General features: G+C 43.9%; 1 protein-coding gene across 7 annotated transcripts in view; it reads right to left on the bottom strand.

Moving 5' to 3' along the window:
• The window catches only part of GRID2 (glutamate ionotropic receptor delta type subunit 2), an 818982-nt gene that overhangs the window by 94351 nt on the left and 698872 nt on the right, over positions 1–25759 (bottom strand). For all 7 annotated transcript variants that reach the window (XR_014515533.1, XR_014515534.1, XM_083458633.1 and 4 more), the window contains exon 14: positions 5301–5467. Coding sequence is in view for 5 of the 7 variants with exons in the window: in XM_083458633.1 (XP_083314759.1) it covers positions 5301–5467 (167 nt within the window). In the remaining 2 variants the exon portion in view is untranslated. The remainder of the gene's footprint in view (positions 1–5300; positions 5468–25759) is intronic.

Here is a 25759-nt window from a genome sequence, read left to right as displayed (position 1 = left end):
AATAAATTATTATTATTATTATTATTATTATTATTATTATTATTATTATTATTTGGAAGGAAGGCAGACTGAAATTGATGGAGCAGTGCTCCATTTTCCCTAATGGACCAGTCTGCAGTGCATAGGCCCTACCTCATGTCAACAATATACACTCATTATTCCTAAGGCACTGAAAGGTGTTCTTCTAGCCCAGGTGTTCTCTTTTATTTGTCCCTTCTTCAACTCTTTGTCCCTTTTCCCTTTGCAACGAGGACCCTGCACCTAAATCCACTGTATGTTCTATCCACTTCCCTCAGCTACCTCAGCCCTGAGATTAAGAGTCTCATGCTCTACCAACTGACCTCAGAACCTTCCTTAGCCAACTAGATCTCACTCTGCTTTGACCTTCATTACCTCCCTCAGACATCTACACTTCAGGCTTTGGGCTGGTCAGCAAAGCTGTTCTTTGCATGGTGTAAGTTAGTTAACACCCCTTTGTCGCTCCAGTATATGCTGCAGTCCCATGCCATTGCCACCTACAGGTTTTAACACTGCGAAGCTGACTACCTATATGAAATCCCGATATGTCCATAAACACTGCCTTTCTTCTCCTTCTCCCTATCTTGGTGGAGGGGTGGAGAGGGAGAGAGAATGCATGAAACGCCATCAGATTTCAAATGGGTTCCCTATCACATTAAGAATTTTGAAATATTCATGTGAGCGTTTGTTAATTCCACCCAGCACAAATTTATCTCCGTTGGTACTTAGAATGCAGCAACTCAACTTTCCCATCAGAAAGACGAAGGATGATTTGAAAAACCCACATGAGAGCAGTCATGGAAAACTGTGCCAAGGGAGCTTTGAAAAACCTCTCTCATAAGAACACTTGCCATTGATGCATCTGCTTGCTAAAAACTGCTCTCTAGTTTCTCATCAGCAACGTTCCTATTGGCCCTCTCTGCATCCATGGCCCTTCTCCCCTTATGACTCAGTCTTCAGTACTGATCATCTAATTATTTTCTCGTTAATTCAAAAATCTCTCTTCCTCAGTCTCTTTCACCTCTAGAGATCTTGCAAACATCTGTTCACCCAGATATGAGGCATTCCACTAGGGTAACCTAACTGGGTGGAAATCCAAAATATCCAGATTAAAAGCGGCTTCCTACATTATATTTCATACTTAACCAGCTCCCAAGTAAACAAAAGGCACACAAACATACCGTCCTTTTTTTCTGAATAGCTCACCCATGTAAAAAGCACAAGTCTTGCCTACAATAACAAAGCAAAGAACATGAGCCATGAACATGAAAGGAATGAGCCTCTTCCTGTGTGTATTTTGCCCAACAAAAAAGGTACAGTTTTGCACACATGGGTGCCATTTATCAGTGACCCTGTGCAGAAACATTTTTTAATTGGGAATCTAGGCATCTGCCCAACATCTGTGCATCCAGGTGTGGAACTTGTCACTGGAAGACAATTCCTTCTGGGTGCAAACTGGAAACCTCCAGATTACTTTCCAGACTACGCTACACAGGAAGGGGGCCTTTAAACATGCCCCCCATAATGTCATCCTGAAGGTTGCTCAGATGGAAAAGTGACCCCCAATCTCTGTTGTAGGAACCATCATATGTAAATATCATTATGTGATTCAAGGTTAGGCTGGGTGATCTCCAAATTGGTGATTTTTGACTCTAAGATTTTGGGAATGGGTTTTCCTTCAGTATGACTGGGATTTCTGCCCAAGGCATACCTGGTTAGAGCCCTGAATGTGTTAATCATCCTGGCAAAATTACACAAATGTTTCATAGTAATGGAGTCCTTCTAGCTAGAACTTCTTAGAAGGTCACACACGAAGCCCCTGAAGAGGGTCACTTTGCTTGCAACTATCTGCCCCCATAACATTTATTTTCTCTGTAGCAGAACAACATTAGAACTGTGATTGGTAAGGAGAACTGGCTGTTTCATATGCAAGAGTCTTGGGACAGGACAGCTTGGGAACATAGCTGTCAACTTTCCCCTTTTTTGTGAGGAATCCTATTCGGAATAAGGGAATTTCCTTTTAAAAAGGGGGAAAGTTGACAACTATGCCTGGGAATATTAGTAACAGGTGAGAAGTCTTAAAATTATGTCAGAACATGAGCATGTCAAAGTGCAAGTAGATAAATAGGTACTGCTCCGGCAGGTAGGTAAACGGCGTTTCCGTGCACTGCTCTGGTTCGCCAGAAGCAGCTTAGTCATGCTGGCCACATGACCCAGAAGCTACACGCCGGCTCCCTCGGCCAATAAAGCGAGATGAGCGCCGCAACCCCAGAGTCAGCCACAATTGGACCTAATGGTCAGGGGTCCCTTTTACCGAGCAATATATGCCTTTTGCTTGTTTTTAATGAATTTTGTAGAAATTAATGTTAACAAAACCAAATAAAGTACAGCCTAATTTAAACTGAGTGGGCCCGGAGACATCCACACTATTCAGCACAGCAGATAGGCAGGCATAGTCTATGTGACTCATAGTGACTTACTGTACAGCCTTAATGCCAAGACAAATGATTGCTTAGTATGGGGTGTTCTGATGCCTGAAGTGAGGAAGACATTACAAAAATGTTAATCTGGCTTTGCAGAAGATATGCTAAGGCACACATCTAAGGGCAGGGTATAAACAGACATGAATTCAGATAATAAAGAGTTCTGGATAATCAAAGCCTGGACAATGGTGATTCTATGTTGAATTTATCTCTTTTGTTGTACTCAGAAGGAAGATTGTACCAATCTGTTAGGGCAGTCAGTAATCTACCGTCTTTGAAAATACATTCAACCCCTTAGATCTTTCTGTATGCACAAAGTCTGCCGTTGTCTGAATTTTCTATTTTCCATTCATTACCCAATGCTCATCTTTATGAAGGCTCAGTTCAGAAACAATGACAAACCATGGCTTGCATAATATTATTGTTTATTGTAACCCAAACCATGATTTGAGTTTCAAAAATGTATAATCATGGCATGGAGCTGCTTCTATACTTCCACATCACAGTTTCTGATTCTGGTTTGCAAGCTAATCTTAAACTGTGCTTTGTCAATTCAGATATCCCACCAAACCATGTTTTGTCAGGATGTGTGAACTGAGCCACTGTGGATTAAATGAAAACTTTTAAAACTTCACAGTCAAAATAACCATTGTTCAGAAAGACTCATGAGCAAGCACACAAGCATTTCTGCAAGGCGTAATTTAAATCAAACCCTATGAATGATGCTTACAGCTGAAGTGCTGATTATTTCTTGCCTAGCTGTCTGACAGAGCTGCACAAAGCTCTGACGAATGCACACAGAAGAGTGAATACAAATAGAGGCTGTAGCCAGAATGAGGTATATTCATTTTGACATAATGAGGCACAACCATTATGAAGGCAGTGCAAAAGAAAACTCAGCAAAGCAAATATATAATTCTGCTGGATGTTGTAAACCCAAAACCCAACAAGACAAGGACAAGAGAAAGCAGAGATATAATAGCAGAACTCTTCAGTCAGAACTTTACTCAAGCTTACTTCAGTGGTTGGGATAGCCCATTTATTCCTCCACACTGGGCTTACATTTAGCAACAGTTTTGTGTGGATATGGAAAAAGCCATATTAAAATATAAAGGTATTTCCAAACATGACTGGGGGAAATAGGACCAGTGATTCTGTCAGAACATAGTATTTGTAGCTCCACAAATTTGAATGAGATTCACTTGGACAATGTGAAGTTAGGGGGCCTCTCAGAGCCTTTGAACTGCACCTGGAAGTTCTTCAGAGAATGCATACCTTAAGAAGAAGCAGAAGGTCTAAAAAATATAACCTAATACCAAAGCACAGGCATGGCAATTCTGAACCCTGACCACAGGCACCACCTGATACCTTCATGTACCTGCCAGGGTCCACTGGTGCTGATGCCTGCTTTGGCACTCCTGCCTGCCCACTTCCTCTGATGGCAGCTGGGTTTGGGAAGCTGCCTGCCATGAGAAATTCGCCACTGAGCTCTAGAGAACCCAATGGAGTGTTGTGCCAAGTCATTGTGGGAACTTAACAGAATGGTCAGCTTTGCAGGATGAGCTGCCACCTGGTTGCCCACGTTCAGAGAGCCACAGATGGGGGTAGGGCAAACCCACCAAAAGGGGGTGCAGCAGATAACACCTTGCCAGGAGGGACGGAAGCTCAAACCTGGCACCTCCTTGACCATAGAGTGAACATGATCAGATTTCTATGAAAACAATGTGTTGTATATTTCAGGTGGAGTATTACTTTATCCACGTTTTTTGCCTGTTATTACAATGAGATTTTAAGAAGCCTCAATAGCTGGCAACATCTAAGTAGATACGACAGCTACAAATCTATTCTGTAGCTTAGTGCTAAGGTGTGAAAATGGATAAGAGCCGAACTGCATTCAAAATCTGGCTTCCTAAATTTATAATTGCAAGAAGTTAATGAAGATGGTGAGTGTCTTCTTTCTGAAGATACCCATAAAACTAGAAGTGACCAACAGTGAGTTCAGTATTGCAATAATCCCCTTGGTTCTATGCTTTCTCCAATGGGTTCCAAAAGTGAAATACAACCTCTCTACGGAAGGAAGTCCTGTTACCAATATTCATGTGCATCTTCATTTGCAGTTGTATGCCCTACACTGACTGTGTTGTTGTTTTTAGAGATCATCAGAAGACTCCCTGCTGCAACCTCCCCCCCCCAAAAAAAAAACCCTTTACTTTCTCTAGGGAAGTCATATCTGGAATTTGAAGTGAGCCTTGTGTGGCCAACTCTCCACCATTTACTTAATTTGTTGGTCCCTCCATGTTATTCCAAAGTGGATGTTATTTAGCCAAGCTACTTCTTTTGTTTTCTTCAAACACCCAGGTAGGTTATTACTTAAAAAAAAACAAAACAAACTGGTAGGACAGAATATGATCCACATCAGCTCTAAAGCATTTGCTGTATTAAGACAGCATACTAAGTGACATCAACTACTAAGTCTGGACCAGAATGACTTAAAACAAATCATTTCATTCTAGAGAAAAGGAAAAGGAACCCTGTCTCTGAATATGACTATATGCAGCTGTTATGATCTGCTTCCCAGATGTGTAATATCAGCCAGCTTCAGGGTTACTGACCTCTGCAATGCAGCCCCAGTTCTAACGTAATCGCACTGCTTCTGTCTCCCCTCCCCTCACTTTTTACAGAAACTCCTGAAATAAAGCCAGACATGACAACACACAATTTCATGCCTAACCTCATGTCTCTTCCAGTAAAAAGAAGAAGATGGGCGTATCACAGATTCCACCCACCCACACAATTTACCTTTGTGAGAATACGTCTCTGTAAGGGCTCCCATGTTGAAGGGCAATTCCATAGCCTCGATCCGCAATAGTGTTTCCAATAGTGTAGAAGGAACAATCTGGATCATTCAGAGCAACGTATTCCAACACTGCTGCATCCCACACAAAGGCATAGTTTCCATATTTGACCTGGTTGGGGGAGAAGAAAAAGGAAAGCAAATGCTGAAATTTCACTTCTAGTGCTCCAAGAAAAGGTAAAAATGATACCCTCTGAAAGCTGATCAGGCTGAGCGAGGGTAGATATTCTCCACCACCATTTTCAGTGTAAAAAAAAGATGAATAGATACCCCTGTCAGAAGTTCCCTGCAATACAGAAGCATATTTATTTATTTGCCTAATTTACACCCCACTTTTTTTCCATGATGGAACTCAAGATTATGCATGTAGGGATTCCACAGAAGAGGTCTCCCATCCTGGCACTGACCAGATCTAAATCTGCTTCTGCTTCAGGAAGGTTGCTGTACCTTGTGCCTTCAAACCATGGTTTGGGGCAATATTAAGAAACACTACTATTGTCGTAGGTCCTTGGATGTAGCTTCCAGTACTTATTTATTAGTAAATACATATATTTAGCCAGTCCATCATCAAATGATTCCAAGGTGGGTGACAACAAGGTAAAAAACAACAATTTTTTGTTGTTGTAGCTCCCAATTGCAATGGCAGCTAACATCCCATAAATGAAGAAGCAAACAAATGGGGTTTTTTTGCACCAAAAATGTCAGCAATAGACATATATGCAGGGAGAGGGAATTCCACAACCAGGACACCACTGAGAAGGCTTTGCCACCCAATGTATTTTCCCAGTGGTGGGACAATGAGAAGGGACTCAACCCCTGATTTAAGGATCTGGGAAAGCTAGTGTTTCTTTAAATACTGGGCCCCAAGTCATTTAGCATACCACTCAGCTGTCCTGCTTTGAGCAGGATACCCCAGATTTACAGAAGCCATCTCAGCTTCTGGTTGGATCCTGGGATAACCTGTTTTGGCTCCTGCAAGAGCATGGTCCCCCAAGATGCCTGTGTGGGGGGGACTATGCTCCTGCAAGAGCCCTGAAAGGCATGCATCTTGATTTTCCTCTGTGGTATGTCGGAGGGTATGATTTATTATGCCTTCTGTTTAGGGCCTCCAACTGTGGCTTTCACTGACAAGCCTGGGAAAGCATACATCACAATGATACCCAAGCACAAGATTTATCACACTCTAGACATGATGGGAGTATCTGCCTGATACCAAGTAAGACCATTAGTCCATCTAGTTCTGTATTGGCTGTACTGACTGCCAGTGGATCCCCAGGGTTCTCTGCCGGGGGATGCTGGGGATTGAACCAGAGACCTTCTGCTTGCAGAACAGATGCTCTGAGCTATGCAGGGGTAGAGGCCAACCTCACACAGAACTTCCAGTTTTGGTAGGAGCTCTGTGTCCTTAGTTCTGCCCTTAGACTAAAAATGAAAATTCCTATTGAAAAGCAATGGAAGAATGAGAAATGAGCTGATTGTCAACTCTGTACCATCTTCCCACATTGTCCCTGTACCTGCTATTCCCCAGCGGCGTACATATAAGTTCTGCTCTTCCATTAAGTGATTCCACCAGTCAGTCAAGCATCCAGAGCACCAGCTTGATTTTCTACACACCGCCTGTTCTCTGGCTGCCTGGAGAAGTCATGTTTTTTCTCTCCCTAGTCCCACACAGCACTTTCTCCTCAATACCTCCAACCAATTACGCCGTCTCCAAAGGAAACAAGCTCATTAAATGTACAAAGTCAACATGGAATAAATATGTAACAGCTAAGTATAAAAGAAACAATACAAAACAGGCTGTCTGGGGCCAGGCAAACCAAAAGGGAACGGGGGGGGGGGGGAGTACTCATACACTGACTAAATAGAATAATAAATCACATGGTATCATTATATTATGCTTGACGATATAGATGATATTTGCAAAATCTGTTTACATACAGGAGTTACTGAAGTGCTTCTTCAGACCAGTTCCTCATTTCTAAGATGTAACACACAGGAGACACTTTTGTTTGGGATGTGTTACTCTCCACCCCACCCCCAAGAGCAACACATCTTTTCTTAAGTAAACAAAGCAAGCCTGGAGAGAAACTGTATTTTCTGCATGTCCTTTTAGAGCTGAAGAAGTGTTTCTGAGAGAAATTTTAGAAGCAGAAATAAGGAGATCTGTAAAGACTCATAACAAGCTTAACTCTGACACTAACATGGCCCAGTCAGGTGGAGTAGGTACTTCTCTGTGGTGGCACCCTGACTGTGGGATCCCCTCCCCATAATGCTGTGTTTGTCCTGCACATCATTATCTTTTTGACATCAGTTGGGGGGGGGGAGTCCAGTAGCACCTTATAGACCAACTAAGTTTGTTCTGGGTATAAGCTTCCGTGTGTATTCGTGTGTGCTTGGCTCAATGGGTATGGTAAATGGGTCTTAGAATTAAGAACCCTCTACAATCCACTTATCCCACTGAATATGCAAAGAAACTATGCCACACTTTCTCCAAGAAGCTACTGTTTGCCATACACATTGAGCCAATCACCCACCTGCTACTACCCTTCTGAGAAATACCCCAGCCCACCCTCCCACTACGTAGAAGGGTCTGGTGAGTTCTGCTTCAGTGTATCTGAAGAAGTGTGCATGAATACGAAAGCTTATACCAGAACAAACTTAGTTGGTCTATAAGGTGCTACTGAACAATTTTTTTATTTTTAAATTATTTTTATTTTGACTGCGTCAGGCTACCTACCTGAATTTTTGACATCAACTGAAGATGCACTTGTTTGTCAAGGCCTTTGCAGCAGCGTGGTTGAGGGTTTGATGTCTTGGCACGCCTCAATACTAGAAATTGTTTTAACTGCTATTATTTTGTTTTAAAATATTTGTATTGGTTTATATAATAACCTATACCCATATTTTGGAAAGTGTTTTGTCCATTTACTATGCTTTCGGACACCTCTTAAGCTATCATCACCACATTTTGCATTATGGTTTATGAGATCAAGTAGCAGGTTTTCAGCTATGTTTGGATACAACTGGACACCATTTGGAATCAAAAGACAGCATATAGAAGCTTTCAAAATTGCACTGCTTTTTTGGTTGCTTAGAATTCCTAAGCAATGCTTGGTACGAGACTGCTAGTTGATTATCCTTTTGACCATGTTCTATTCTACCCTGGGCTCCTTAGTGAAAAGTGTGGACTAGAAATACAGCCAATCAGTCAATAACTGTTTATGGATTTTGGAAGATGGCGGTCTTATACTTTGCTGTCCTGGACAAAGGATTTAGACGCAGCCTCTGTCCTTTTTTCTTACCTGGTTTCCCCACAACTGTTGGCTTTGATCTCTAGCATGGCAATTCAGAATCAGAACAGGAGCCATGAGCTAGCAGCCTGTGGTTCCAACGTCACCTCATTTTTGGCCTTATGCAAATTATTGCCTCTTATCCTCAAACCCCACTTGCAATGGGCAGACAACAGAGCCGGCCTGTATCTTAAAGGATTATGACAAGAATTATTGGGATGCAGTGTATGAGTGCTCCGAGTATGTTTAGCAAGAGCATGGTGCAAATACTTTGTAGTATTATAGTCTCAATCATACTGGCCATTTTTTTTATTAAAAAAAAAACAGTGTACAGTGGTACCTCGGGTTACATACGCTTCAGGTTACATACGCTTCAGGTTACAGACTCTGCTAACCCAGAAATAATGCTTCAGGTTAAGAACTTTGCTTCAGGATGAGTACAGAAATCATGCTCCGGTGGCGCGGCAGCAGCAGCAGGCCCCATTAACTAAAGTGGTGCTTCAGGTTAAGAACAGTTTCAGGTTAAGAACAGACCTCCAGAACGAATTAAGTACTTAACTCGAGGTACCACTGAATGTACATTGTTGAGACTGAAACTATGATGAAAGGGGCAGCTGGACCTGCAGCTGGTGAAAACCATTCTATTGGAAACACTGGCTGCTGCTACCCAATGCCTGAAGCTGTTCTTTATACCTATCCTTGTCTACCGGTAAAAACCATTGCCCAGACTTCAGCTAGCAAATTAATATACTTCTAACCCCTCTATGCTGATGAACTACAGCTCCAAGGATCTCTGACCATTGGCCATGCTAGCTGGGGCTGGTGAGAGTTGGGAGTCCAACAGCATCTGGTGGGCCCCAGGCTCCCTGCCCATCGAGATATTGCTATTGGTCTGGTTGCTCTGATGTCATGGAGGGACAAGGCAGCCTTGAGTAGCCACACATAGAAGACTGGGAAGCAAAGAGTTTAAATTCCAAGTCTGTGATCAAGTTTTGTTAAATTATACTGCGGATAGATCTGAATGAAATATATTCAACTGAATGAAACCCAGATTATTCTTGCTACCTATAGCATTTTTATAACTGTGTCTCAGTAAAATGGGCTGGAGTAGATGAACTTTAAGTTCCCTTTTAGTCAGCCCTGTTATTGTATGACCTAGCAACTGCATGTGAAAAGGAAACCTGCTAAAGATGGAACTCAATCATTCTAATATCACTCACTGCTCATGGCAGATTTGTATTCCTGAATTCTACATTTCCACATCATTATATTGCCATTTCATGTGGAGATAATGGCATTTCAGGGTGGCAGCAAATTGGAATGTGGAGCACACGCTACCTCCCGAGCACACAGGAGCAGCAAAGCGAGATCGGCATGAAGGAAGCATATTGTCATTCAGCAGGAATCATGACTTTGTAGTCAATCAGGATGGAAAGCATTAGCACTACAAACCATACCCTTTGTCTCTCCACCACACTTTGCTAGCATTAACACATCTACCACCAGGGAGAGGCTGCAAAAACGGGGGTGGGGGTGGAGGGTGGAATGGAAAGTCTGAGAATATGATGAAAATCTCCCATTCCGTATCACAAACCGAACGAGTGAGTGCATGAGTTCATAAAGGCCATCTCTGCTTTTCCAGTTCACTGGACATAAGAGAAGACAGTACAGTGATTATCTAGCCAAATTAATTGACTCCCCGTTGTTGTTGTTTGTCTCAGACAACTCGGCAGGAGTTGCCATTATAATGGGATCTATTTTGCATTATTTGCATCCCACGGAAATGTCTAAGCACGCCACTAGTGATACATCAGCATGTCCACAATGAGTGGGTGTCAATGACATGTTCTAGGACTCCCCTACACTTAAGAAACATAGCTGCCACACACAGAGCTAGGCTGATTCTACTTAGAGCAGGGATAGGGAACCTGTGGCTCTCTAGATGTTGCTGAACACTTCCCATCATTGCTGACTACTGGCCAGGGAATGTCACCACCATCTGGAGGCCACAGATTCCCCATCCTAGACTTCTGCTGGAGCTGTTCCAAGAACAAAGGCTCTGCACTAGATTTGGGGAGCATGAAATGCATGACTATTTATTTATACATTTGCTTACCTGGCCATTACAATAAAATAAGTCAAACAAGTACAGTGGTACCTCTGGTTGCGAATGGGATCCATTCCGGAGGCCCGTTTGCAACATGAAAAGCCCGCAACCTGAAGCGCCATATCTGCGCAGGTGCGCGGTGCGATTTGGCGCTTGTGCAGATGTGCAAGCAGTGAAAACCCAGAAGTAACCCTTTCCGGTACTTCCAGGTCACCGTGGGACACAACCTGAAAAAACATATCATGAAGCTAACGTAACATGAGGTATGACTGTAAATCAATTCCAAAATCCGACTATATAAGCTTATATAAAACTTGACATGAGTTTATTTTAGAAGTGGTGACAACATTCCTATGGTTTTTTCACTAGCTTCTGCCACTGCTCCCATGGGTGGTCAACAGCCCAAGCCAATTCCCAGTGCTTATTTAGCGGTTCAGATGTGCTGTGCAATACTGTTTCATTTTTACCCATTCATACAGCTTAGTTCATCAGAGTAAACAGCTTGGAAACATGGGTTTAATAGTCAACCTGCCAAGGATATGAATGCACAGAGCTGCATGATACTGAGTCTGACCAGCTCGCGCAGTGCTGTCATTTCACTAGCCCATGAAGCCCGGCATTGCCCGCTTTTACCAGCAGGATTGTCAAAAGGGCTGTTTCCCAGGCTTGCTGCTTGAGACCTTTTGACACTGGAACTAAACCTGGGACTACTCTGCTTGCAAAACATGTGATCTATGTGTCAGTATTTTCATCCCTCCCATTGCAAAGATCACCAGATCATGCCTGTTTTACTCTCTGTCTCAGAGAAAGGAGGGAGTGGAAACCACTCTTCCAGACTTCCGTCCCTAGCATTGTGCCTGTTTTCTTTTGATCTGTCTAGAGACAGGATGGCAGTATGAGAGAGCTGACTCTCCTGTACATGTTTGTTATGTTCTTTTATTTGTTTAATCAGTAGGGGGGGGGAATTAGGTAAGCAACAAAACCTCCACTGTTTTGCTCCCACTGCTCTGCTACTATTGAGGTGCTCACAATAGCAACTGTGAGTCCACTGCACCAGGACCTGTTCCAGAGGAATGCTGTGCTCTGCTGTTCCTGCATTCCTGTGATCAGAAGGTCAAAGAAGGTAGGCGCTGAAGACATGGGCTGTACATGGGTGTACAGTCCTATGATGGAGCTCTGCCCCTTCTTAAGTACACAAGAAGAGCCTGCTGGATCAGGCCAGTGGCCCACCTAGTCCAGCATCCTATTCTCACGGTGGCCAACCTGATGCTTGTGGGAAAAGCTCAAGTAGGACCCAAGCACAACAGCACTCTCCCCTCCTGCAGTTTTCAGCAACTGGTATTCAGAAGCATTGTTGCCACCTACCGCGGAGGCACAACATAGCCATCGTGCCTAGCCTTATCCTCCATGACTCCAAGCTATTCACTTGGATGAACTAAGGGCCACTCTGTTTATTCATCGCGGGTGCATGAAAGAGAGGTTTTTCATAGCTTTAAACCGTTCCATGAAGAAAAAAGACACAGCCCTCCTGTTCCACCACTTTGTGTTTTGCAACAGCGTTTACTGCTGTTAAGAAGAGCGGTGGTGCTTCAGGGATGCTGTTAGATTAGACAGGCAGATCAGAGAGATACATTTTGCAGGCAGAAATATAGAATGACATACTCTTTTACCTTGGCTCACAGCTGCAGGCCAGGCAGGCACATGAGTGAATGCCGGAGAGAGAGAGAAAATGCTCTCCCTCCATACAAACACCAGCTTTACCCAGTGCTGGAGTTTGCCTCTGATCAGGTCTTTATGTGTCAGTTTTACTTGCCTGATTCTAGATGTCAGCAGCTTCCAGCCATGAAACATTTGTATGCAGCACCCCCTCCCTTTTCTAAGCATTCCAGAAAGAATTCAGGAACACATTCTAGAACAGTAGTTGTGTTAGTTGGTTGCAGCAGCAACAGCAACAGCTAGCCCTGTGGCATGAGCTTTCTTTGGCAAAAAGCACACTTCTTCATCAGATGCATAACGTCAACAGTGAATGTACTGAATGTCTATATGCACATAGATTTATGGTATAGTTTTCAACTAAATCATACTCAGATTAGAACCATTGAAATTAATTAACCAAAGTTTGCTATCCTGCTGGGGTAGCTCAGTCAGTAGAGCAAGAGACTCTTAAACTGAGGCCCATGGGTTTGAGCCCCACATTGGGCAAAATATTAGCAGGGGTTGGACTAGATGACCCTCATGGTCACTTCCAACTCTACAGTTCTATGATCTCCATTAATGCTAATGAGTCTACTCTGAGTAGGACTAGCACTGAGTACTATCTGTGATAGTTATATGTAGCCTGCTGTTCCACACAGAGCTGAAAAGCTCCCAAGGCGGTTTTTACGGAATTAGACTTTCGTCTGGATGAGAAACCAACAGAGACTTGTGGTGCAATTTATTTAACTACAAAGGAAATGAAAGTAACCACAAGAAGTCTTGGTTCCAACTAAGAGACAATAACATCAAGAGACAGTATTTAACTTCATAATTACCAGTTACTACAAAATGATGGTATAAAAGCTGATGTGCAGAGGGAAATTTAGCCCTTATCTAGCTGTGGTGCTGAGGAAAATCCCTATTTGCTATGGGGAGGGTGAGCCTTAACTGATGTAAACACTGCCAGGTTTGCACCAAAGTAACTGGGCACAATCTAGCACAGAATTAGGCATTCTTATGTCTTTTGAATTCAATGAGGTTATAGAAACATAACTTTGTACTGGACTGTGGCCATTGCTGATTTAGATGTTAAGATTCCATTAAACAAATAACCCAAGATTGCATCGACCTCCCTGGTCTGACATCTTCAGCGTTATCTGAGGGTACTTCAAAAGAGTTTCAAAATTCTGTACAGATCCTTTTTTCTTCCTTGAAAGCAGCCCCATGTGTCAACTTGCTTTCCCCACATAGATCGCTCTCCTCTTAAGTCTTGAGACTCACTCCCAGTCCCTTCAAAGGAACTCTTCAAAGCTGCTGGGGTCTTGAACAGAAGAGCAATGGGGCAAACTTGATTTGTGCAGTTGTGAATTGCCAGAACTTTTCCCCCTTCAAGCTAGAGCCTCGTTTCCATAAAAAAAAACCTTAGTTCAGTTTTAATGTTTTGCTGTAGGAACTTAGGAAGCTTCCTTATACTGAGCCAAACCACTGGTCTATCTAGCTCAGTGTGGTCTACAATGATTGGCAGTGGCTCTCCAGGGTTTCAGGCAGGAGACACCCCCCCACCCCAACCCTAACAGGAGATGCTGGGGACTGAAACTGCGACCTTCTGCATACAAGGCCTGAAGTATGGCATTTCCCCTAAACAGTGATGAATGAGCTGCAAACTCTTGTTCAGTTTCAGTTTAGTGTCCAGAAGTACTTGTGACCTTCAGAAGTTTCCCAGAGCTATTCAAACCTCAGGCAGTTTGACTGTCTTTCAGCAGTGGCTGGTAGGCAGGGATGTCATTGCACACCTGGTCTTCCAGCAGTGCCATTGTTGTGCTTACCAGGTGTGTGTGGGGGACTTCCCACTGCCTCCCTCCTCTCAGTACGTGCAGCAACACTGCTGATAGGAAGCCAGTGGTGCCTCCTCACTGCTCACTCCTGCTGCCTGTTTTTCTGGCCTTCAGAAGGAGGACTCAAGCTATCAGGGCAGTGGGTTGCAATTTCATAGGAACTTCTGATGGCTTCTACACTAGAGCTTAACATTTTATTTATTCTGTTTATTAGATTTATGTCCCCCTATATCTCTCTGTAGCTAAGTGGCTCGTGTGTTTTCTTTTAAATGCACTAAATAAAAAAAGCTCCCAAACCTCACAGAAATAGAATTTTGATAAACATTCCACACATGCATATTCTTGCAAGGAGGTTAAGGTCCAGTCTCCCCGAAGCTGCTGGTCTCCTAGCCAGTGATGGAGCTAGGCTGTTCCTTCCAAATGAGACCATCTAGCTCAGTAAATATTGTCTGCTCTACCTGGCAGTAGCTCTCCAAGCTCTCAGACAGAGGTCTTTCTGACTGCTTGCTGCCTGATCATTTCAACAGGAGATACCAGAGATTAAACCTGTGACATTCATACTCTCCAGGGTTTCAGGCAAAGGGCATTCCCAGGCTTACCTGTAGATCCGCTTTGCATGCAAAAAGTCCCTGGTTTAATTCTTGGCACCTTCAGGTAAGGCTGTGAATGTCCTCTGTCTTAAACCTTAGAGAGCCACTGCTGGTCAGTGCAGACAATATTGAGTTAGATGGACCAATGGATCTGATATGTTAAAAGGCAGCTTCCTATGTTCCTAGCACATTGTGTGACCTCTTCCTATGGCCAGAGCACTCAATAACTATAATATGGTATTGTTGTGAGGTGGCAATAGGGCATGACTGAAATAACTCATTGGAAACCAGATGTCACCTGTACAGGCCAAGACCTGTTCCCCATTTCAGTAAGCATCTTCCAGACCCTGATCCTAGAAAGCAACTATTGACAAAAAGGCTGTGGATCACTGACCGAGCATCTGCTTTGCATGCAAAAGATACCAAGTTCAATTCCTGGCTTCTCCAGCTAGGGCTAGGATAGTCCCCTGCCTGAAACTTTGGTGATCCACAGCCGGTCAATGTGGCTAGGTGGACCCAGGGTCTGGCTTAGTATAAGGCAGCTTCCTCTGTCCTGTCCTTTTCAGTGCACAGTGGCTTAAATCTGGTAGCTTTGTGAGGCCTTTGGTATCACAGTGTCTGTATGGAGATATCTCAAAACCAGTCGTTATGATGCTGCGTTGGAATGTCTGTTTCTATCTCTGGCTGTAAACCAGAGGCAAAACAAGTATCTCAACAATAGATAATATGGCTTCCTGGAATTGAGCCTTCTTCTATCAAACATACCCTTAGTGATGGATGTTGGGATCAGAATGTATTGTATTATGCCATCAGTTACATGACGCCTGCTCTATACCAATTTCAGCATGCTTTATCTATCAAACCTGGTGAAATTTATATCCAAGCAGATGTTTATTACACCATGTGACACATTTTATATCCATTATGTGATCTATGTTCTTCATTTTGGCAGGCTGTGCCATACATCTTTTCTGTAAGCGCTTTTATTTGTTCTTATATATGTTTTGCCATATTTTATGTCCCAACAGGTCCCCAGTTTTGCCTTACAGCTCACTCAAGAAGAAAGGCCACGCGTAAAAATTCTTATGGTCCAATTCCCTTTTTGGTGCATGCGAAGGTATAATGCCATCCTACCTGCTGACACTTGATTTCAGTTGGGAGAAGGCTTGCTACTCTGCTCAGTTCTATGACTTCCATCCCAATGAACTTGTTTGATTTGGGAAACAGAAACCAGAACAGATGTAAGCAATGGAGGGTAGTGTGGCATGTTCAGAAGGAGGTGGAACTGTTCATGAAGTTCTGTTTTCCTTTATGGGGCACATTCACTCTCACAGAAATCTTTTGGCATTTCAGCTGTCATCCTAGATGAAGGTGGGAAAACTTTTCAGCCTCAGGGTCTCCTTTTTTCTGGGTAAAGTCCCAAAGGCTGTGGTGGGTGGGGCTGGAAGCAAAAGTGGGTGGAGCGCTGAATGCAAATGTTTAACCTTTGTACAGTAGGCTGGTTTCTGCACACACTCAACACATCCTTTTCTATCTTCTATCCAGACAAGCAAGAACATTATCAGGGTTCAAGGACAGAATTCCAGCCAGGCAAAAAGAGCAAAGCAGGACCAATGAGGAATGTGGTCTGGGAGACTTTCAAGAGCCAGACAGAAAGGCCTGGAAGGCCGCATTTTCCGCCTCTGGTCCTGAGGTTCCCCTCACTTGTCCTGGAAACTCAGATATCAGATGTTACCAAGAATAATTTACATTACGTTAGTCTAACCTGCAGATTGTGGTTGCCATAATCAAGACACCATACCCACCGAGACTAACACTGGGGGACCCCACATGCACATCATCTCAAGATCCTTCACAGTTATCTCCACACCTCAAAGGCAGAGTTGACAATGGGTTCTGAACCATTTGGCAGCCTGAGGCCTCCCATCAATCAGGGCTGCTCTGGAACTGGATACCAGCAATGGCACCTTCTCCAAAGGAGATCAGAGCCTTCTAGAGCCCCACAAATAAATGAGGCAGCAGGAGTCCAGTTACTGTTGCATATCCATATGGAAAGCTCTTAGCTCACATCCTGCTTATACATCCTGTTGCCCATGCCTTGCTAGCTGGTGCTCCTGCTCACACTCACACAGGTCTTCTGGCCTAGAACCTGCCCTGTTGCCTGTATCTTAACAGAATCCTTCCCACTCCCATTGGTGCAATGAGGTACTGTGGAGGGGGCTTTCCCCACACAAGCAACACATAGCTTCCCACTAGCAATCTGGCTTCTGGCCTCATATAAGTATGAGAGACTGTGTGTATATGAGAAAACTGTGGTGCTGTGCATTATTTTTATTCATGTGTACAACATACTTACAAATACAACTGCAAAGACATTCCATCTTACGGACACGGTCGTGAACAGCCCAGGCCCACTAATTTATGTCCAGGCCAAAGCCCCTTGGTAGCAGTACAGAGGCTTGTATTATACAGAGGCTTATCTGTTGCTTGTATTATGGATGCATTGTATTTTGTAGTCTTCTTGATATATTGCCAGTTATTTATGTGCCACTCCATGCTATACTCCATAGAATACACACAGTATGTTTGCTTTGATTAAAAAGCATTCCTGGGGGGATAGGGAGGAACTTACATACACCAATCAACCATCCCGTAGTAGGAAAGTAGAAGCTGAAGAAGCAATAAACTATTCCCTCCCACCAATGCTTTGGCATCAAGCTGAGAAAGGCCTGATGTTAATCTCGACCTCCTTCTTCTGCAGGCTGTGAAGGAAATAAAGTGTGATTGCAGCCCAGATAAGATACTCTCAGACACACTTTTTCAGACATTCCCCCCACTATATATCAACTATTAGAAGGAAATTGATTTATAAAGCCACCACATTTTTGAAGTAGAAATCCATGCAATCTATAGCAATTTCTTTAGTAAAAGTATTAAATATGTTGGGACCACATTCCACAGGATGGTTTAGGAGCCTGCTTTCCCTCCCCATCATCAGCCATGCACATGCTGATAACTGCAGACTGGCCTTTACTTACAACAGGGGGCCAATAGTTTACTCCTACTTAGTAATCTGCCCCACCTTCTCTTCTGTTGAGTCATGGTTTGCAAATTACTCCAGGCTTTAAAAGACTGGTCAAACAGAGGGAAGACCTCTATTGATCTCTAGGAGTCTGTGTGTATGGATCATGGTCCAAATAAATTTAATACAACTGTTTAATAAACAAGGTCAAGTGACAACATGCCAGAATCCTTGCATTTAGACCTGCTGTTTCTCAAAGGCTTATGGTTCCACTGTGCCTTCAATGTGCCTTCAATTTTTTCATCAGCTTAAAATGAATGGCAACAGGCCTGCCTCTAATAGCAGTCACAAGGACATCCTGTCCAACACTGTTACTCAGTGTCCTGACGTACATACATAGTCAAAATGAAAACTGGAGTGAACATTGGCATTACTCATCAGCCTTAAAAGAAATACTACTTTTAACAATGGAACTCTGGGCCAGGGAGCTAAATGTGCAGGATAGAAAGGTCACATATAATCAGAAGGAAGTAACACCTCACTAGGGTTGCCAAACCTGACTCTCTCTCCAGTCTGGAGGGAAGTAAACTCTAGTTTTGTCTCCTAGCTAACACTGTAGAAACTGGAGGAGAAGCCCCACCCCCTTGCCATCTGGCACAAAGCCCCATCTCCAAGGAGTTCTTAATGGGCCATCACATTCCCTTTTTAAAAAATGGCTCATCTCCCAGGCAGTTTTCTGAATACAGGAAGGTGAGTTCAGGGATTAGGAGTCTGGCATACTGTTTAACTCACCAAACCTCGATTAAATTCTAACAGCTACTGGACCCAGGAATTTAGGGGGATCTGGCAGCCACAAACTCATAATACAACCAACTAGTATAGAACTTCTGGTTGAATTAGGAAGACAGTATGACTATCTGAGCAATTGCAATAGCATCCTCTAACTTAAGAACAGAAGAGGGGACTGCTGGATCAGGCCAATGACCCAGGCAGTCCAACAGTCTGTTCTCACAATGGCTGACCAGATGCCTGTGGGAAGTCTACAAGATGGACAGGAGGGCAACAGCACTCTCCCTTCCTGTAATTTACAGCAACTGGTATCAGAGGCATGTAACTTCTGTTCTCCAGTTCAGCAATTTTTGGAGGCATGTAACGTCTGTTCTCCAGTTCAGCAATTATCATGCTACCCAGTCACAAAAAGCATCTTTCTGTTCCTTAGCTACACTCTTATAATGTAAGTGCAATATGATGACACTTCTGTGTGGTGGGGTGGTGGGGCTTAGAATTTAGCAGCAGATTTATGGCAGAAATGGACCACAGTAGCTTTCACACTTTTCACTGGTAACTCAGCATTAAATTTCATTACTGCTGTGGTTCAGCAGTGGTTATAAAGAGCATCTCAGTGAAACCTGCTTTCAAGGGATAGCTCAAGTGGTCATGGAAATAAAATGGCTTCTATCATCCCTGGCAGAAATTTCTGTTAGGACATGTTTATCAATGACAGAATTCTCGATTTAAACGGCCCACATTGCAGCATGAAATTATTGCTTCATGCAGTGAATTGGAATGAAGAAGGCTATGTGAAGAAGCAGCACCATGCTTGGCAATAGGAAGGTTGCAACACTATAAGCACACACTTGAGGAAGTCCCATTGAATTCATTGGAATTCTTGCTGGATCAGGCCAGAGGCCCCTCTGTCCTCACAATGGCCAAACATATGCTCATGGGACACCCACAAGCAGAGCTTGAGCACAACACTCTCCACTCTTGCGCTTCATAGACATAATGTCTCCCACAGTAGGGGGTAGAGATAGCTATTGTGACTAGTAGCAATTGATAGCCTTATCCTCCATAAAGACTGGTTCTTCCACAAGCCAATGTGAGCTCTTTGGCTCAGGTGGCAGATTGGCAGGAATGACAGCTGACGTTCTTCTACCTGCATGCTGCCATCATGTGGACTGCCTGCAAACTCATGGACCAGTCCATCCCTTGCAGCAGCTATCTGCCTGCCCACCCTAAGAGAGTGTGGGACCTAGGAACGCCTGCCAACGACTGCTGCCGGGGAGCACTGCTGCTGCTTTGTCACTGTGGCAAAGTTTAACAAAACTGTTCAAAGTTGAACAAAAGTGTTTTGTTATTGCTGCTGTTGTTGTGATGATGCTTAGCCTGAAGAGAAGACTGAGAAGTGATATGATAGCTCTCTTCAAATATCTGAAGGGCTGTCACATGGAAGATGGAGCAAGCTTGCTTTCTGCTGCTCCATTCAAAGTACAAGGAAAGGAGATTCCAACTAAACATCAGGAAGAATTTTCTGACAGTAAGAATTGTTCAACTCTATTAATTCCTTGATTCAATGATGTTGATGATTTTGCAGTTGCAGGAAAGAGGATGGCATTACTCCTAAGGCACTATGGAGCTAAACGGCCTTGGTCCAGTATATCTGAAGGAGCATCTCCACCCCCATCGTTCTACCCGGACACTGAGGTCCAGCGCCAAGGGCCTTCTGGCGGTTCCCTCACTGCGAGAAGCCAAGTTACAGGGAACCAGGCAGAGGGCCTTCTTGGCACCCACCCTGTGGAACGCCCTCCCACCAGATGTCAAAGAGAAAAACAACTACAGTGGTACCTCGGGTTAAGTACTTAATTTGTTCCGGAGGTCTGTTCTTAACCTGAAATTGTTCTTAACCTGAAGCACCACTTTAGCTAGTGGGGCCTCCTGCTGCCGCTACGCCACCGGAGCACGATTTCTGTTCTCATCCTGAAGCAAAGTTCTTAACCTGAAGCACTATTTCTGAGTTAGCGGAGTCTGTAACCTGAAGCGTATGTAACCTGAGGAACCACTGTATCAGACTTTTAGAAGACATCTGAAGGCAGCCCTGTTTAGGGAAGCTTTTAATGTTTGATGCATTACTGTATTTTAATATTTTGTTGGAAGCCACCCAGAGTGGCTGGGGAAGCCCAGCCAGATGGGCGGGTGTCAGGGAACTGACATCGGAGCGAGAGGTGAAGGGGAGGCTCCCAGATGGTGCTGGCGAAGGACCCAGCAGCAGGGGGAGAAACAGCTCAGTAGAGGGGGAAGCCAATCAGCGCAACACCAGGGATAAAGGGGAGGGCAGACGGGGGAATTGGAGAGAGGGCTCCAGGACTCTTCACTGGACATCAGTGAGGAGAGCCCAGGTCCTCCGCTACCCACGCCTTCACTGCGCAGAAGACTCCCGCGCAGTGAGAGGAGGAGGAGACTGGGTGTCAAACAACTTTTATGTTGGAAGAGGTTCAAGAAACGCCCACTGATGGATTCTGCCAGTGACTGAGGCAGCCACCATGAGAAGGGGCTGTGCAGTCAGAAAGTTTTAACAAGGCAAATTAACCGAGAAAGGCATCAGTTTACGCACGAGTAACTCATACCCATTACAGCGGGGTATGTATGTATGAATGAATGAATAAATAAATAATATCATCTTGCCTCTCATCCCAGTGCTTTGTTCCAAGGACCCTACGCCACAGGGAGAGTCCTTCCTTCAAGTGAGGAGTTTGGGGGCAAGATGTCCCTTGCAGCAGCATTCACACTGCCACCACTGTGACAAAAGCTGTAGAAGGAGCAGGATCACGTGCAGAAGCAGCAGGTGGGTGCACTATGAGTGGTGGTGGGGAGTAGGCAGGGCAGCATTTGCTGGTTTGTGTCTATTTATTTGTTTATGTGTAGTATTTTTATCCTGCTCTTTATTGTACAATCTCTGGGCAGGCTACAATTAACTCAATTAAAGCAACTCCAGACAGCAAAAGAGATAAAAATAAACCTAAGGTCAACAGAAGAATCAACTGCATGATCAACCCTACAACATCTTAGGTAGCTAGCAAACTTGGTACCACAGCAGAAACTAGTACTGGCAGCCTGAAAAGAACAGGGTGCAAACAGGTGGGTTTTTACTTGGTTCCCAAATATCAACACTGTTGGCACCACTTGCACTTCTCAAGCAAGAGAATTTCATAACTGGGGTGCCACTGCAAAGAAGCCCTTCGTGCAGCAGAATGTCATGGGCCGACCCTGCCTTCTGTTCAGTAGATATATGCACAGGATTTCACTGTAAGGCATTGTTTTCCAGCAAGGGGCTGCACATCAAAGCAGACAGTTGCATCCTTTCTGATGCACTTGTCACTGCCAAACTGTTTGACATAATATCCACCCTTTCCTCTCTCTACTATATTGCCCAAATCTAAATTTTGTAGGGGGTGGGGTTAGTCTGAGACAAACAGACTAATAAATGGCTAACTGGTGCACAATGGTAAATTGATTCCCTGCGGGAGGGTTTTGTTATGTTTTCTGCCTCCAGGTAGCCCAGAGAGATTTGCATATGGTTCCAAAGAGCTCTTCCACCCATGCAGCTCATAAGGTTAGATTTACGGTAGTTAGCTACAGCTGCAGAACTGCAGCTTGTATTGTCAAGTCCCTTAACTCTGTGTTGGATCATGTTGCCCTTGCATAGCTCTTGGCAAACCTTGGCAAGCACTAAACATGCTGCTAAATGCAGTCGCCTTTGTTTTTCTCTGTACTGTTAATAGTAGACACAGGAGTCCTTGATTTTCTTAAGGAACATGGTGCACATGGAAGGGGTGGTGGTGGAGATTAACTCTTTCCTCCCCTGCCATTTCCTCTATGAATTCCCATCTCGGAACAGTGATTAGCCCCATAAGCAAAACTTCGACCGGAACAAATGTGGGCTTTCTTGGCCCCTGCCACCTTCAGGATTAATAGTAGCTTCGGCAGGGTGAGAATTTCATCCGGAGGAAATGATCAACTGCCCTTCTGCATACACTACAGGATGAAGAAAACTGTGCTCCCATGTGTCCTATTAACAGTATCCCCAAACCCACAACAAACTTGCATCCTCAGGTAATGTGTGTTTCATCATGTCAAGTTTGGCCTTTATTTGTTAGCCTTTTAGTACTGGGATTTGGTGGGGTGTGTGTTGTTTTTTTAAAAAATGTCAGAAAATCTCTGCAATCCATTGGGGTATTGTGGAAATGTGCATACAGTATCGCTTACATTTTTAAACAGCAGTTCCTGAATTTCTAAAGCAAAAACATAACCTTTCTAAAGCTGGCACCATTCCTGGAATGTATGCTGTTATTTCCACTCACCCAACAAGCTCTTACTGAAATATGCTTCTTTTCTCATCAAGGTCATCCCAGCGGGAATGTCAACGGCGCCCCTGACATCATCGCATAAAACTGCACCGTCATTAAATGGCAGTAGCCTTGGGAGTGCTCTTCTCCCCTCTCATCTCTCTTGCCATTTGGCAGCATCTCAAATTCAAGGGGTGGAAGTGGTATTTTAAAAACTGGCCCACCTTTAGATAGCACATGCCCTAATTTCGCTTGTGACACCAATATAGATCCCTTTCATTTCTCCCTATATTTAAGTGTGTCTTTTTCCTCTGGGTGAATGTGAATACAGTAGTTTTGTTTTCTGTTCATAGGGATATTTTCATCACTCTGATAACTCTTTGCATCGCAGGGCTATTTTCCAACATACAAATAACAAAGGCGTTCACTGTTCATAAAACACTTCGAAACTATCTCTTGTGACAACAGACCTCACTCATTAGAAGTGGAAAAACCCATTTTCTGCAATCACTTTTGAACATCATAATAAAATGGTGCTTTCACCTATTGTTTTAGCATAATGTGGTGCTCTTCCGAAACAGCCACCACATAGTAAAATTTCAAGTTATCACATTCACATCCATAATTGCTATTAACATTCATTTACTAGGATGGAAGTGATAAGAGGAGAAAAAATGGGTCAACACTTCATGATCGAATTCTGAAAGATGCCAAACACTTGAATATGGATGTCTAGAGGAGAGTCAAAACAATAAGCCACATTTCATGTTTGTTGAAAAACACCGTTCTCATAGTATGCACTGATGCTGAACAGATGTCACAAGTATATTCTTATGCGCCACCCCAAACTCCAAGTGGGGATAAATTCAACTCCAAGTGGGGATAAATTCCAGGGGTGCCTGTGCCTACACAGAGCTCAGTTTCCTTGGAAAGGAGGTCAGGGAAGTCTGTGGTGCTTTAGGATATATGGTTTTATTTACACTTATATACAACCTAAGCAAAGGACGGAAGGGACAACAGCATTATCCCCCCACCCCACCCCCCAAGTATCGCTCCTACATTAGTCACAGGGATCCAGCACACAACAAGACATGTTTCTGTCTCTAGCTTCCAGCTTCCTCAAACAAGAAAAAGCTATTGTTCTCCTGAGTACCATCCAGGTGAGGGGGTTGGGGGAAAGGCTCATCCATTTATTTCTATGGCAAAGAGACCTTCTTTTCATATGCTAAATTGTGGTACTTAACTAGCCAGCCCAAGCCATTCCCTTGTTTGGCAGGCTTCCTCTTCTACATCCTACCTTTGCAGATACAGGATCACAAGTTTTAGGAAAGGGCCCAGGGTTTCACTGAGGCTGACCCCCTAAACTCACACCAATAGTTACATCTAAAATGCTGTTTTTATCTGCACCATTCCTGTTCTTTAGGTCTTCACAGTCCTTGACCTCTTTGGCTCTCAGTGCCATTTAATCTCTTTGATTTTGGTGACTCTGCGGGATTTACGAAGACAGCACTCCAAAGCTACCCCTGTGATGAGCAAACTACATGGGCCTCTACAGTCAACAAGGTGAAAAGGCAGTAAGGGCAGAAGAGGCCGAAGACAGTATAAGCAAGGAAGAAAAATGAAAAACATTCTGAGGAGTTGAAGCAGCAACCAAAGGGGAATGAAACAGTGGTCAGTAACCTCCTGTGTGTCTAGATCCATCCATCCATTCATCCTTCCCTTTCTCTTCTGACATTCAAAATGAGCTACTGGAGTGGGGTTGTGTGTACAAACCTTGCCCTCAAACACCCCATCTCCACAGGACATCACTGTGAGGGATGCTCTGAAGGGAGCTTCTAAGTGCTTTTGGACTAATTCAGCTTGAAGCCTCTGTGCAATCAGGATCCTGATTACAGGCAGAGTCTTCAAAGTGCATCCATCCAAACATATTTAGAAGCTCACTTCACACCTTCCCACTTACAGGGGGGGGGGGGATTTGGGTGGTGCATGCAGGATGCACATTCCTACTTCCCTTGTTGCTTGAATGTCTGAATAGAGCATCTCTCCACCCTTTAAATGTCACTCAAGGTGACTCACATTAGTTTGAAGCAGGCTAAAGACTGTAGTTTACTACAGCATTTGTTTTGCATGGAAAAAGTCCCAGGTTCAGTCACCAGCATAGTCAAGTTCGGCTGAGAGAGAATCCTGCTTGAAACCTTGGAGAGCCACTGCCAGTCAGTCTAGACAATACAGTGGTACCTCAGGTTAAGAACTGAAGAAGAAGAAGAAGAAGAAGAAGAAGAAGAAGAAGAAGAAGAAGAAGAAGAAGAAGAAGAGTAATTTGGATTTGATATCCCGCTTTATCACTACCCAAAGGAGTCTCAAAGCAGCTAACATTCTCCTTTCCCTTCCTCCCCCACAACAAACACTCTGTGAGGTGAGTGGGGCTGAGAGACTTCAAAGAAGTGTGACTAGCCCAAGTTCACCCAGCAGCTGCATGTGGAGGAGCGGAGACACGAACCCGATTTCCCAGATTACGAGTCTACCACACTTAACTACTATGCCACACTGGCTCTTAACTTAATTCATTCTGGAGGTCCGTTCTTAACCTGAAACTGTTCTTAACCTGAGGTACCACTTTAGCTAATGGGGCCTCCCACTGCCGCCACGCCACCAGCACGCGATTTCTGTTCTCATCCTGAAGCAAAGTTTTTAACCCGAGGTACTATAGGTACTATTTCTGGGTTAGCAGAGTCTGTAACC

This window comes from Podarcis liolepis (genome assembly GCF_965112155.1).
Source record: "Podarcis liolepis genome assembly, chromosome: 9".
Lineage (NCBI taxonomy): Eukaryota > Metazoa > Chordata > Lepidosauria > Squamata > Lacertidae > Podarcis > Podarcis liolepis.
This window is presented reverse-complemented; position numbering and strand designations above follow the sequence as displayed.